General features: G+C 36.8%; 3 protein-coding genes across 3 annotated transcripts; all 3 read left to right on the forward strand.

Annotated features, from left to right (window-relative positions):
* Window positions 1–6,143: 6,143 nt before the first annotated feature.
* On the forward strand, window positions 6,144–7,080 carry LOC149184909 (putative AAA domain-containing protein C24B10.10c). Its single transcript, XM_089417744.1, has 4 exons — window positions 6,144–6,334; window positions 6,447–6,569; window positions 6,672–6,755; window positions 6,856–7,080. The coding sequence occupies exons 1-4, from the start codon at window positions 6,287–6,289 to the stop codon at window positions 7,042–7,044; spliced, it is 444 nt and encodes a 147-aa protein (XP_089273870.1). The 5' UTR covers window positions 6,144–6,286; the 3' UTR covers window positions 7,045–7,080.
* Window positions 7,081–7,230: 150 nt separating this feature from the next.
* Window positions 7,231–10,772, forward strand: LOC149184910 (uncharacterized). The gene is made up of 8 exons (XM_089417743.1): window positions 7,231–7,423; window positions 7,536–7,658; window positions 7,761–7,844; window positions 7,945–8,129; window positions 9,366–9,504; window positions 9,638–9,706; window positions 9,818–10,054; window positions 10,160–10,772. Exons 1-8 carry the CDS (start codon window positions 7,376–7,378, stop codon window positions 10,271–10,273), a joined length of 999 nt encoding a protein of 332 aa, XP_089273869.1. The 5' UTR covers window positions 7,231–7,375; the 3' UTR covers window positions 10,274–10,772.
* LOC149184911 (putative AAA domain-containing protein C24B10.10c) lies at window positions 8,341–9,222 on the forward strand. The gene is made up of 4 exons (XM_089417992.1): window positions 8,341–8,512; window positions 8,625–8,747; window positions 8,850–8,933; window positions 9,034–9,222. Exons 1-4 carry the CDS (start codon window positions 8,465–8,467, stop codon window positions 9,220–9,222), a joined length of 444 nt encoding a protein of 147 aa, XP_089274118.1. The 5' UTR covers window positions 8,341–8,464.
* Window positions 10,773–13,827: the final 3,055 nt, after the last annotated feature.

Below are 13,827 nucleotides of genomic sequence, written 5' to 3' on the forward strand. Positions count from 1 at the left end.
AAAGTACGCTCCACTCAACACCCTCGAGATTTGCTCCTGCACTTCATGCACGACCTTTATCAGTTTTCGGCGCCCCCTCTCCATTCTGTCTTTACTGCTAGGGGGAGGGTTTGAAAGTAGTTTCTCCCGCCGAGCCCCATCCCTTATGTGTCAGCCTCTGGTGATCTCGCACCCCCCTTCACTAAAACCATTAACCTCTCACTACCTCCTTCGGAAACGACTTTCCCTCATCTGCTTTTTCGTGCCCCACCACTTTCCCTCCACCACTCTCCACCTGCCACATGACATAACAATTGGCCTATTAAATGTGTTCCTGACCAAAATGAACGTTCTCCATTTAATTCAATTTTCTCTCGGGTAACCATTCAACCTAACAGTTTCACACCATTTTCAACGGGACATTCATCACAACATTTAAAAGCTCTTACACCTATCGTTCTAATCTATTTTTCACTTATGTTTTATGTTATTGAAATTTTCACATAGAAGTCACTCTCAGAGATATTCTCCAACAAGATTAAGATAGAAAAAAACCAATATTTCCCTTTCATTTTTGCCTGATAGTCCGTTATTCTTCTGTGCTCGGTAAGCCTCCTCTACAAATTCATCATGTTCACAGATTTTTATAGTCATGCCTCCTAAGACCAAGACTCAAGATAATCCCATTAATCCTTTAATTCCCCCTCCTATAAATTTAGATCATATACATTTAGCTGATAGCTATTACAGGATAAATGAAGCCCAATGTGACTGTGAGTTTCTAGAATTGTATTGTTGGTTAGAAGATAAACACACAGACAAAACCAATGAAATTGGGCTCTGGGAGTCTAACCTCTCCCATTAAATTTTCCCCTTGACATTCCAATCACCAGAATCTACAAGAAGGGGTCAAGCTTGCTATGTCCCTTCCCAAAGAGATATCATTTCCCCTACAGGTGACATTCTTTTCACCATTACAACCCAATCCATTGACCAAATGATGTTGGCCCCCACTTTCGAAAATGCTACCCCTTTCTCCCTAGAAGTGCTGACCCAATTTTATCAAAGGCTGGACTTTGCCACCAGAGCCGGAATTTTTGAAATTTTCTTTCCAGAAAATGCCCAATTACCCAAAAAGAATCCTCCATATCCTTCTCCCATTTTCCCTGATCAGGCCAAGTAGATTATTTCCATGATTTATTACATTTTAGGCTATTATTCTGATCAGAGGGTAGATGAGCCCATTTTAGGATTCCTCTCCATATTTTCCACAAACAGCAAGCCCTCCTTGGTGTTCAACTTCAGTCAATTCTTGGTTGATGGTATCCATGAATAGTTTATAACGTTTCCTACAGAATAGGTGTTCAATTACACCTCAATTTTGATTTATATGTTCCTCTATTATCAGGACGGTAGATTTACTTTTACATTGTAGAAGCTTGATGATGTAGGGAACCAGCAGCCAGTGATCTTTTGGACCTCATTGGTCATGAGAGAACAACAAGAATTCACCTACAAGCAGTTTATTGAAGATTTTGTTCATCCATCCATGAACATTCTAATCAGTGCAGTACAACCCAGAATTAGTGAGGAAATCAAGAGTATGTTTCATTTGTCAAACCAATAAGAGACCGAGGATTGGTATTTATACAAAAATTACATAGAAATCAGGGTATATGGTTGTGAATTGTCCCTTATAATCTTCCCAAATAACTCCCAATGAGGATTTTTGCCTTGGATTATATCAAGCAAACGCTGAAATCCGAAGACATCCACTTTGTCGTGGCCAAGAAGAAGGCACAATTGAGAATAAAGACACAGGTGGGCCCATTTGTGTGCAACATAAGGAAAACAGGTGAAGAGGTAGATAAAATGATTAAAGAAATGAAGTTTAGTTTGAGATTTACATTCTCTTATGAGCCCTGTGGCATTATTTCAAAGCTCAGAGTGGAGAAAAAAAACACTCCATACATTCATACTTCAAGGCCGTACATAGAACAGTATGCCAATCAGCTGGAGTGGATAGAAAATACCTTGCATGAAGCTTAAGAACAACTTGTTTCTACTTCTAGTTTGCAGACTCCTATTCCTCAGGAAAATTCAAGAAAAATACAAGGGAAGGAAGGATCCTCATCTACAACTGGGAGTGAAGCTAAAGAATTCAAAATCAGCTATAGGAAGAGAGAAAAGGTAAATCCCAGAGAAGTATTGGGCAAGGAAACTGAAGAGAGGGCAGCCATCATCATCACAAATTCACCATGTGCAACTACCAAATTCACAACATCTCCTACTGAAACTTCATCTTCACAAGGTCACAAGGAAACTGAGCTAGAATCACAAACTACCCAAACAGAAAAAGAGAAGATAGTTTTTTACAGATACACGGAAATAAAACTCAAGAATGAAATTCTAAAAAGTAGCACTTATAACCAATTCTGGAAGCAAACCTATAGCTCACAAAGTAGGTTGTCAGTTTTTGATACAGAGCATGGAAAAATGTAGATAGCCTTTTTTTAGGCCCGAATTCCTCAGCTAAAATCAACAGTAGATTATAGAAGTACCACTTTTGAGTTTAGAACAAAGGACATACATCCCATTGATAAAATGGAGATGCACAAGAAAACTAGTGAAATGATATCCTCCACTTTGACTAACACTGCTATGTCACTTTCCAAATTGCAGGTTTCTTTTGCAAATGTCCAGTGACAGTTGAAAATGGAGAAATTTTCCTCCTTAGTAAAGGATAACAGGATCAAGTCTTTGGAAGATTTGGTGATTAAGATAGGGTATGACCCTAAAGATGTCAATGCTGCTAAGGAGATTCGTAAAAAGAAGAACATGGACATTGCAACCTTAAGACAGTAGCTCAAGCTTCCAGCCACAAAAGATCTAATGACCAAAGATATTCAAGAAGGTGAAGCACAGAAAGAATATATGATGAAATTGATCACAGAACAAATTATATAGATTAGGCAAATGGAGGGAGAGATGGAGAAACTGATAAAGGAGAAGGAAGATAGTATGAAGATGGCCATTGCCCCCCTCGATGCCATACCTATTTCCCAGCTTCCATCAACAGGGGAAAACACTGCAACTACTTCTTCCACTCAGACAGCAAGTGCTGAACACGTAACACAGACACTACAGAACATGTCCCTGTAGTAAAAAGATATTGAGACTTTTCAGGGTCAACTCAAAACTTTGGAAGTGCAGAAGGCCAAAGCTAAAGCTGCCTGCATTACTAAAATGGAGTAATCCCAAAGACTGTTGGAGAAGTTGCACAAGGTATAGAGAGACACTTCAATTCGTTAGACCTTGGCCCAAGCTAAGGAAACTATTTGGTTGAATATATTAGAGTCTATGAATGAGATTTGGCCTTCTATCTGAATCACATTAGAGCAGAAAGTGCTGGTACAGAAGGCTACAAAAACTATTGTGTAAGGAAGAGAAAAGTTGGGAGAAATTCCCACAGAAGCCTCTAATATAATCAAGTTCTTAAGCTCAAAGTCCAAGTATGAGCTGGAGGAGGTAGAAACTAGTGATAGAATTGCCACCATTCTGAAAGTCAAAAAAGTCTTGATCAAGAGAAATCTCATTGATTATCCGGAAGAAAGGTGTGAAACCTTAGAGCTACTGGTAAACAAGTTCACAAGCAGAATTGAAGCCTTAATCCAATAGGGATTGCCCAGTATCTATGTTATAAATTACAAATTGATCCCTCGGGAAGACTATATCCTAAAGATGAAAGAAGTGGCTAGAAGAAGCATCAAGTTCAGTGGAATTAAGGGCAGTATGACAACAAAGATGTTTTTGGAAACTATGTCAAACGATTTCCATGTATAGAATGACGTAAAACACATTTTAATCATAAAACCAACTTTTTCCTAATACACAGAGGTAGATGAAATTTACCGCTGGGTAACAAAATTGATAGTGCATAATGAAAAGAGATGGGAAGAATTGGTTGATTTACTAGATTGAAGGACAATTCAAGAGAAACAGAACAACTTTCTAGCACATTAGCCAGCACGATGGTCAGTTTAGCATCACAGCTCTATTTCAGGTTAAGTCATCGACTGAAACCATTAAAATAGTGCCACCTTCCTTTTCAATAGCCTACGTGGCCTATTCTTTTGCCAAGATTAGATGATTTTGTTTGTAATTAGGTTAATAATACACTATCGGTTTGAAAATGATTTTTGTAAAGGATTTTTTGTAATTTTCATTATAAATACTTCACTGTTTGAAATATTAAGTGTTGATTTCCGAATGTAATTTCCTTCTGCATATTGTGATTTTCAAAGCACTAGAGCATCAACAATACAAGGAACTTTCACATGATTCATGTGGTGTAATAAATGGTGATGTGTCTCTTCTATCTATTTTTTTAAACATTGTTTTCCTTTCTCTGTTACTTTAAGTTTCTTAATTAATCAATAGAAACTATAATAAATAGGATTTGTTAATTAGAGCACCCTATTTTGGTTGTTGATAATTTTAATGTTTTCCACTGAAGTCATATCAAGGAATTCTTAATTGCTCTTTGGTCTCTGCTGAACCTTACACTTCTGCTATTCCACAAACCATTTAATTTCTGAAAAGATTCAGTTAGTGTAACCTAGCTTGCCCAGTGAGAACTCCTCTAAAAATTGATGCAAAACTCCAGTTAGACTCCATATCCCAATGGAATTATAACACTCAATCAACCAAACCTTTCAAACAAAACAAGTAAGGACATTCATAGCTAGCCTAAAATTTACATAAAAAAAAGCTAAATTAAATAGAGAGATCCCTCTCTAAAGCTAGCAGAGCTAGATTCCAGTTTCCAAAGTAGTTTTGATGATATCCTATGTGTTTACTCCCTCAACCTCAAAAATACAAAATGAGAACAGTAATCATTGCTCCTGAACAATAAATTGCCTTCCATGCCCATTTGAGACAGGAAAAATACGCTCAATAGTATGGAGTCATTCAACTACCAACCTTTAGTAGGAAACAAATTCCTCTCATGAGCTTAGTGGAACATACGAATAATTTAATTACGTCGTAAGGCGTTTCCCTCTGAGAAGAACTCCCTTATATGCCACTGTGTCCTATTTTCGACCATTGATCTGATGTGTTAGACGATTAAAAGAGATTGTGCCGTTGGATCAGATCATTATAGTTGGAATTTTAAACAGCGCTGGTTGAACTCCCTGTTTATCTCATGCTGGAGAGATTACCCGCTCGAAACCCTTCGCAGACAGTAGTGATGGCTTCGCTGGAGTTTCGATTTCCTTGGCATCTTATGAATTTTCTATAGTTATTTGTAGACAAATTTCCTGGCTGCCTGCTCAGTTTGAAAATCCCAATTCAGTGCGGATAGACCGCTTCAATTTTCTGTCCGAGTGCAAAGATCTGCGGGCCTTGAGCGGAATTTTGGATTCCCTCAAATCTGAGGGTTTTGTTTTGCCACTCAGTACCCGCAAACAACTTTGCTCTCAGCTCCTCCGCCGAGCCCTTAACGCCAATTCCGTTGTCGAGGCCTAGAGTTTGGTGGATTATGCCAAATGCATTGTAGATTTCAGTTTTCATGCCCTGATGGAAGCAATGTTCGAATTAGGGTTTGGCAAATCCTCAAATGAGAAGATGCTTTATGTTGTGGAGGAGAAGATTTGCAGCTCCATTTTCGATCAAGATTGTCTTTTAGAGGTATTTAATTTACCTCATTTAAGGTTCAAGATTGAATTTTAAAGTTCAGTAGAGATCGACCAGGTTCGTGATTCATATCTTAGAATTTAAAATGCAACGATAGGTTGGGGTTCATGATTTCGGTTTTAAGGATCCATTAACATTGTGTTTAGAGTATAAATGATGTATTTTAAACTGCATATCTGACTTAGGAGTCTAGGGTTTAGACTTGAGAACGCCAACAGCAAAAGGCTCTGTTCTAGAGTGCAGGTTTTAGATTTTATAATTCGAAGGTAGCTGAGTGTTAACGTTTAGGATTTATTATTAAAAATGGGGGTTTAGGGTTTAGCGTTTAACGTTTATGTTCAGAAGTTAATGGTTATTTCATTTTGGTGGTCCTGCAGCAACTCCAAAACCGGTACATTTAGCTCTCTATAATCATGATGAACAAATATATCGAAATATGCTAGTTCAACTAAATGAAATGAAGTGCTTTAACTTGTAACAGGAAGTTGTTCCAGACAATGATTTTGAAAAGAGGATCAGACCGGAAGTCATTCCTGCAGGTAAAATTGGTGTTAAATTTGATGACATTGGTGCACTGGAAAATGTTAAAGAATCACTGCAGGAACTTGTAATGCTACCTCTTCGACGGCCAGACTTGTTTAAGGGGGGTCTCCTTAAGGTAAAGTTGTAGATTTTTTAAAAAAGGAATTATATTCGAAAATGGAACATGAATCCTCCTTGTACTATGTAGCATCTAATGGGAACTTCTTGTTTTCTTTTATTATATCCAGCCATGCAAAGGCATTCTACTTTTTGGACCCCCTGGAACAGGGAAAACAATGCTAGCAAAGGCCCTTGCCACTGAGGCCAATGCCAGCTTTATAAATGTCTCAATGTCTACCATAACTTCAAAGGTAAGGCAATGCAGCACTCGATAAACTAGAAATTTACTACATATTGTTTTGAATTCATCATGAATGACTCATAAATCACTTACAAACTTATGTAATATGTAGTGGTCTGGAGAAGATGAGAAGAATGTAATGTCATTGTTCTCTTTGGCTGCAAAAGTTTCCCCTACGATTATTTTCATTGATGAGGTTTGTTATTTTCCTTTTTAACATCAACAATATTTGTTGGTTTGCTAGGTGGCTCTAAGCATCATGCTCATTGTATCTCTATTTTGTATTGTATCTGCAGGTTGACAGCATGTTAGGCCAAAGGTCTAGAGTTGGTGAACACGAGGCAATGAGGAAAATAAAGAACGAGTTTATGGCTCACTGGGATGGTTTGCTATCAAAGACTGCAGAGCGTGTTCTTGTTCTCGCTGCAACCAACAGACCTTTCGATTTGGATGAAGCTATAATCAGACGGTTTCAGCGAAGGTAATTGCCAAAACTAATGATTTTTATGTAATGTCTCATCATTCTGGCATATTGTTGTACTTTATCATGAAGTTTAGTTAGTTGTTAGACATGTCTTCCTTAACAAAGACAAACCGGTACATTTAGCTCTCTATAATCATGATGAACAAATATATCGAAATATGCTAGTTCAACTAAATGAAATGAAGTGCTTTAACTTGTAACAGGAAGTTGTTCCAGACAATGATTTTGAAAAGAGGATCAGACCGGAAGTCATTCCTGCAGGTAAAATTGGTGTTAAATTTGATGACATTGGTGCACTGGAAAATGTTAAAGAATCACTGCAGGAACTTGTAATGCTACCTCTTCAACGGCCAGACTTGTTTAAGGGGGGTCTCCTTAAGGTAAAGTTGTAGATTTTCTAAAAAAGGAATTATATTCGACAGTGGAACGTGAATCCTCCTTGTACTATGTAGCATCTAATGGGAACTTCTTGTTTTCTTTTATTATATCCAGCCATGCAAAGGCATTCTACTTTTTGGACCCCCTGGAACAGGGAAAACAATGCTAGCAAATGCCCTTGCAACTGAGGCCAATGCCAGCTTTATAAATGTCTCAATGTCTACCATAACTTCAAAGGTAAGGCAATGCAACACTCGATAAACTAGAACTTTACTACATATTGTTTTGAATTCATCATGAATGACTCATAAATCACTTACAAACTTATGTAATATGTAGTGGTTTGGAGAAGATGAGAAGAATGTAAGGGCATTGTTCTCTTTGGCTGCAAAAGTTTCCCCTACGATTATTTTCATTGATGAGGTTTGTTATTTTCCTTTTTAACATCAACAATATTTGTTGGTTTGCTAGGTGGGTCTAAGCATCATGCTCATTGTATCTCTATTTTGTATTGTATCTGCAGGTTGACAGCATGTTAGGCCAAAGGTCTAGAGTTGGTGAACACGAGGCAATGAGGAAAATAAAGAACGAGTTTATGGCTAACTGGGATGGTTTGCTATCAAAAACTGCAGAACGTGTTCTTGTTCTCGCTGCAACCAACAGACCTTTCGATTTGGATGAAGCTATAATCAGACGGTTTCAGCGAAGGTAATTGCCAAAACTAATGATTTTTATGTAATGTCTCATCATTCTGGCATATTGTTGTACTTTATCATGAAGTTTAGTTAGTTGTTAGACATGTCTTCCTTAACAAAGACAAACCGGTACATTTAGCTCTCTATAATCATGATGAACAAATATATCGAAATATGCTAGTTCAACGAAATGAAATGAAGTGCTTTAACTTGTAACAGGAAGTTGTTCCAGACAATGATTTTGAAAAGAGGATCAGACCGGAAGTCATTCCTGCAGGTAAAATTGGTGTTAAATTTGATGACATTGGTGCACTGGAAAATGTTAAAGAATCACTGCAGGAACTTGTAATGCTACCTCTTCGACGGCCAGACTTGTTTAAGGGGGGTCTCCTTAAGGTAAAGTTGTAGATTTTCTAAAAAATGAATTATATTCGACAATGGAACATGAATCCTCCTTGTACTATGTAGCATCTAATGGGAACTTCTTGTTTTCTTTTATTATATCTAGCCATTCAAAGGCATTCTACTTTTTGGACCCACTGGAACAGGGAAAACAATGCTAGCAAAGGCCCTTGCCACTGAGGCCAATGCCAGCTTTATAAATGTCTCAATGTCTACCATAACTTCAAAGGTAAGGCAATGCAGCACTCGATAAACTAGAACTTTACTACATATTGTTTTGAATTCATCATGAATGACTCATAAATCACTTACAAACTTATGTAATATGTAGTGGTTTGGAGAAGATGAGAAGAATGTAAGGGCATTGTTCTCTTTGGCTGCAAAAGTTTCCCCTACGATTATTTTCATTGATGAGGTTTGTTATTTTCCTTTTTAACATCAACAATATTTGTTGGTTTGCTAGGTGGGTCTAAGCATCATGCTCATTGTATCTCTATTTTGTATTATTTCTGCAGGTTGACAGCATGTTAGGCCAAAGGTCTAGAGTTCGTGAACACGAGGCAATGAGGAAAATAAAGAACGAGTTTATGGCTCACTGGGATGGTTTGCTATCAGAGACTGCAGAACGTGTTCTTGTTCTCGCTGCAACCAACAGACCTTTCGATTTGGATGAAGCTATAATCAAACGGTTTCAGCGAAGGTAATTGCCAAAACTAATGATTTTTATGTAATGTCTCATCATTCTGGAATATTGTTGTACTTTATCATGAAGTTTAGTTAGTTGTTAGACATGTCTTCCTTAACAAAGACACAAGATATGGTTATAACTTACGACTACCTTTTGCAGAATCATGGTTGGACTGCCAAATGCTGAGAGTAGAGAGAGAATTCTAAGGACACTCTTTACAAAAGAGAAACTTGAGGAAGGCTTTGATTTCAAGGAGCTCGCAACAATGACAGATGGTTATACTGGCAGTGACCTCAAGGTCAGTATTTATTCCCCTCTGCACACCTTCATATGCCCGATTCAGTCGTGTACTTGAGGAAAGGGTGCTTCATGTAGCTTATGATCACGAATTATGTCTGACAAAGTGTTGTGTTTTTGGACTGTAAATGAAGAATCTATGTACAGCAGCAGCTTTTCGGCCAGTTCGGGATTTTCTAAAGACAGAGCAACAGAAAGAAAAGGTAGATTCATTGTTTTATTCGTATATTTTGTCCTAATCAACTACATCGGTATCTTGTTACTGTCATTTCTCTATTGTACATCTTTTATTTACATTAATATTCTCTGTCCAGGCTAAGAAGAAAGAAGAAGAGAAAAAGGAAGAGGCAACGAAAGAAGAGGAGAAAAAGGAAGAGGCAACGAAAGAAGAGGAGAAAAAAGAAGACATAGGGGAGTCCTCTGAACAATCTAGCAAGGAAGAGGAGAAGAAAGAAGAGAAGAAAGAAGAGGAGAAAAAGGAAGAGGTCGAGGAAGCTGTCATTACCCTCAGACCTTTAACAATGGAGGATTTGAAACAAGCAAAGAGTCAGGTGAGACATAAGACCTTGTTTAAATATTACATGTTCCTTATGGAGCTGGTTCTCCTACCTACTAAAGGAATTTCTTACATAATGTGAAAACTGTCTTTTGAACAGATTTCTCCAAGCTTTGCATCTGAAGGCGTTGGAATGAATGAACTCAAGGAATGGAATGAAATGTATGGAGAGGGCGGAAGTAGGAAAAAACAATCGCCAACTTACTTTTTATAAGGCACTCAGATTTCATCTTGCGGCCCTAAAAGGAAATTAGCTAGTCCATTGCTTGATTGCCATTTGCAAGTCTAATGAATCTTCTATCTCTGGGAGCACACTCCATTGTCCAGGATTCACAGTTGGAAAACTCCTCAACCGCTGTACATATGCCTTCAAATCGAATTTCTTTTTCTAGTGTCTGTTGCTTTGACTTTGATGCTGGCCCAAAGGGAACATCAGTCTTATTCCACACTTAGTGAGGATTAGAGTTATTTGATTATTTCTACAGGGAAGATTTTCTCCCTTGCTCAACCTGAAATCACAGGTGTAATAGCTAGTTTGTATGTTTGTGTCACTGCTTCTGTCAGTGACTAATCTAGAGATATAAGATAGTTAATAATCAGTACTAGGAGAACTATATTATTAGATTTCTCAGTGTAGTCATTATTTGCAGAGCTTGTATTGCCTGCCTTAAACAAATATATTGCTACTGCAAATGAGTTGTATGTTTTTGTTAGCAGTGTGTGCTATTTCTGCACCCTTTTTGTGAAATGTCCATGCAACTTACATAATAAAAAAATAAAAAATTAATAATTTAACATTAAAGGACCCATAACAATATTAGATGTGTACCATAATGCCACTTTATACAAAATGGTGTTAACATATAAACTGGGTCCTATCGATACATTAAACAACGGAGTACAGTCCAACATTCAAAATTTCTATTTCCGATTCGTGGGTTTCAGCATACTAGATCCTGAGAAGAATCAAATAGAAAAGGTTTAAACACAAGTCCATCTATCCCACTATTGATTCAATCGTTCTTTCAACAAAGAGCTTGTTCAAATCAACCTGCATTGTTTTTTCGCTTTATACATGTGAGCATGATAGCGTACAGGTCAGGAATGGACAAGGTGGCCAGGCTAACCAATCTTTGTGCTTCAAAACTAATCACAACAGTTAATTGGAATCTAATAGAAAAAGAAAGGAAATGAGTAGAAACCATCAATTTAATAGAAAAAGAAAGGAAATGAATAGAAACCATCAATTGAATCTAGCAGAAACCATCAATTAATATCAAAATGCCTTTATTAATATCAACAAAATAACTTACATACAACTTTCTACCTCATAAAAAGATCTCTACCTAGTAGAGGCCACTCAGTATCTGTCTTGCATATGAAATGTTGAGATCTAAAGAAAAGACTACCAACCCCGTCAACTTAGAAACCCGTTCACTGGACTAAACAAAAAACGTTGGGAAGGTTTACTACAGCCAGGATTACCAAAATTTATCTTCAACTCAATCAGCCACAACCAAGTATACTGATAAAATCCACCAGTCCCTCAAAAAAACCAAGCTAGCCATGAATGCCAGAAAAACAACAAAAAGCCTATCTACCAAAATGGATGGAAATTTTGCCAGCCTAGCCAATGAAGCTAACATTACAGAACACCAGCCAACCAAGCTGGCATTTTTTATTCAAGTCCAAGGGAACGACAGAGTTCAGGTGTCTGCCTGCACCGTGCAAATGCAAGAACAAGCTTGCATAAGTCATCTTTATCAAACTCTGACGCAATTCCAAAAGTAGCTAGAAGTTGCAAGAAGGCCTGGGCCTCCAACGAATTGCCATTGGCAACATCTCCTTCAAGGTTTATCTTCGACTTCCATTCATGTGCAATACTTTTGGCTTGCTCCTTTATATTTAAGGGCAGAACTGGATGTTCAACACCCAAAATAGGATCTACCAAAACAGGTACAAGAGATTCCAGTAATAATGTACAGGCCCGGCGTAGAGCCGAGAGCCCAGACTCTTTCTTGTCACTTGACTTTTGTTCAAGAGAATAAAACCCCTCCAAGGACTCCAACACTAACCGTGGTGGGTCAGTTGCAGAGTTTAATGCAGAGGGAACCTAATTGCAAAGCCCTATTTCCAATTGCAAAAGTCATTAAGAATGGGAAGAAAGGATTTAGGGATTATAATATCTGAAAATTTCTATTTTTAAAGTATTATAAAATGAGTTTAGATATTTATATAACAATAATAAGTGGAAATCAGAAAAAGAAAAAGAAAAGAAAAGAAATTGATTGGAGATAAACTTTTTATAATTTTGTAAATGTTATTGAGTTCCAATGCTCAAACAAAATATTTATAAAAGGTAATTCACTGGTCTGTGGATGAAGCAAGCATTTGGAGGCTAATTCGTGAAGTCTGACAATAAAAGAGGTGAAATTAGAATGAGTAATGATAAGACAGACATCCTTGTATAGAAATTGCAATGAGGTTCTTCTTAAAGGTGACTTAATTGTATCACATTGATTTTGACATGACAACATCAGCAAAATGATATAAAAGTCGTTGCAACTAGTACATCTGTGTTTGGTGCATTAATCACTATATGAGATTGAAGGAATCTGGCGCATTCTCGATCAGAACTATTGCTTGATTGACAACAACATGAGTCTTGTGTTGTACAACAATTGTATAATTGGTGCATTAATCACTGTATGAGATTGAAGGAATCTGGTCACATTCTCAATCAGAACTATTGACAACAGCATGGGCCTTGTGTTGTACAACAATTGTATAATTTGATTGTGAAGGATTTAAGGAGAAGTAATGTTGTTTTTTCTGATCCTAGCAAGGATTAGCAAATATACTATTTATTGGTCCCTGTGGTATACATTGTTTGGACCTTGTTTTCTCCCTTAATTGTAAGTGCATAAAAATATTAGATTCATAGGACAGGGTACCATTAATCATGTGATCCAATGATCTTGGACATTTTTTATTGAATTCTTCAAAACTTATTTCCATTTGATCTTCCAAAATGTGAAGATAGTTTTATTGGTTGGAACAATGCTACAACTTACAAGTTATAATAACAGAGATTCTGTTCTGCATAATGCTTTCTACCTTGCAATCTTTTTGTGGATATGGTTAAGCAATATTCTCTTCGAGTAAAGAATAAATTATTGTGTGTAGAGTCATTGGGTTTACTATAGTAATGATCGTAACATTTTGTAGTCTTTTGTTTGTTGTTATGTGGTTTAGTGGTTGAGACAGTGCATTACCATGTTAATGACCCAAATTCAAACTTAGATCAGAGCCCTCAATTATAAGTTGGTTGAATTTTATGAGATTTATATGCAATATTAATTCAATAATTAAAAAAAAATATAGACTTAAGCACCCTAAATAAACTTCAATTTATACATCTTTAGAATCTCATTTATACTACATATTTGCATCTTATGTACATTTTCCCATTCCCATGTCGGAATTGTTCCTCAATTTATGCCTTACGGCGTTTCCTTTGCAACATTTGGTGTAAATGCTAGTTTAACACCATTTCGAATTTACATTAATATTAATATACATAAACTATGCTTTATAATTTAAATTCCTCCATTATAACAATCATCCCTGGTAATGTCACGTGCGTTCTTAAGAGAACTTACTAGAAAAGACAAGTGATTAAGATATAATAAACTTTGTTGGATAATACTAAATCACGTTTAATTTATCAAGTATTATTATTTCTACACTCTAAAAAAAATTTTCCTT

This window comes from Pinus tabuliformis, chromosome 3_2 (genome assembly GCF_031772625.1).
Source record: "Pinus tabuliformis cultivar Carrire ecotype Pingquan chromosome 3_2, CPIR1, whole genome shotgun sequence".
NCBI lineage: Eukaryota > Viridiplantae > Streptophyta > Pinopsida > Pinales > Pinaceae > Pinus > Pinus tabuliformis.

What these genes read in the sequence shown, in the direction of transcription:
- LOC149184909 (XM_089417744.1), top strand. Translation starts at nt 6,287, where the DNA reads ATGCTACCTCTTCGACGGCCAGACTTGTTTAAGGGGGGTCTCCTTAAG. An exon ending in TTAAGGGGGGTCTCCTTAAG is followed by an intron (nt 6,335 to 6,446) that starts GTAAAGTTGTAG and finishes TATTATATCCAG; the next exon opens with CCATGCAAAGGCATTCTACT. An exon ending in CGATTATTTTCATTGATGAG is followed by an intron (nt 6,756 to 6,855) that starts GTTTGTTATTTT and finishes TTGTATCTGCAG; the next exon opens with GTTGACAGCATGTTAGGCCA.
- LOC149184910 (XM_089417743.1), top strand. Translation starts at nt 7,376, where the DNA reads ATGCTACCTCTTCAACGGCCAGACTTGTTTAAGGGGGGTCTCCTTAAG. An exon ending in CGATTATTTTCATTGATGAG is followed by an intron (nt 7,845 to 7,944) that starts GTTTGTTATTTT and finishes TTGTATCTGCAG; the next exon opens with GTTGACAGCATGTTAGGCCA. An exon ending in ATACTGGCAGTGACCTCAAG is followed by an intron (nt 9,505 to 9,637) that starts GTCAGTATTTAT and finishes CTGTAAATGAAG; the next exon opens with AATCTATGTACAGCAGCAGC.
- LOC149184911 (XM_089417992.1), top strand. Translation starts at nt 8,465, where the DNA reads ATGCTACCTCTTCGACGGCCAGACTTGTTTAAGGGGGGTCTCCTTAAG. An exon ending in TTAAGGGGGGTCTCCTTAAG is followed by an intron (nt 8,513 to 8,624) that starts GTAAAGTTGTAG and finishes TATTATATCTAG; the next exon opens with CCATTCAAAGGCATTCTACT. An exon ending in CGATTATTTTCATTGATGAG is followed by an intron (nt 8,934 to 9,033) that starts GTTTGTTATTTT and finishes TTATTTCTGCAG; the next exon opens with GTTGACAGCATGTTAGGCCA.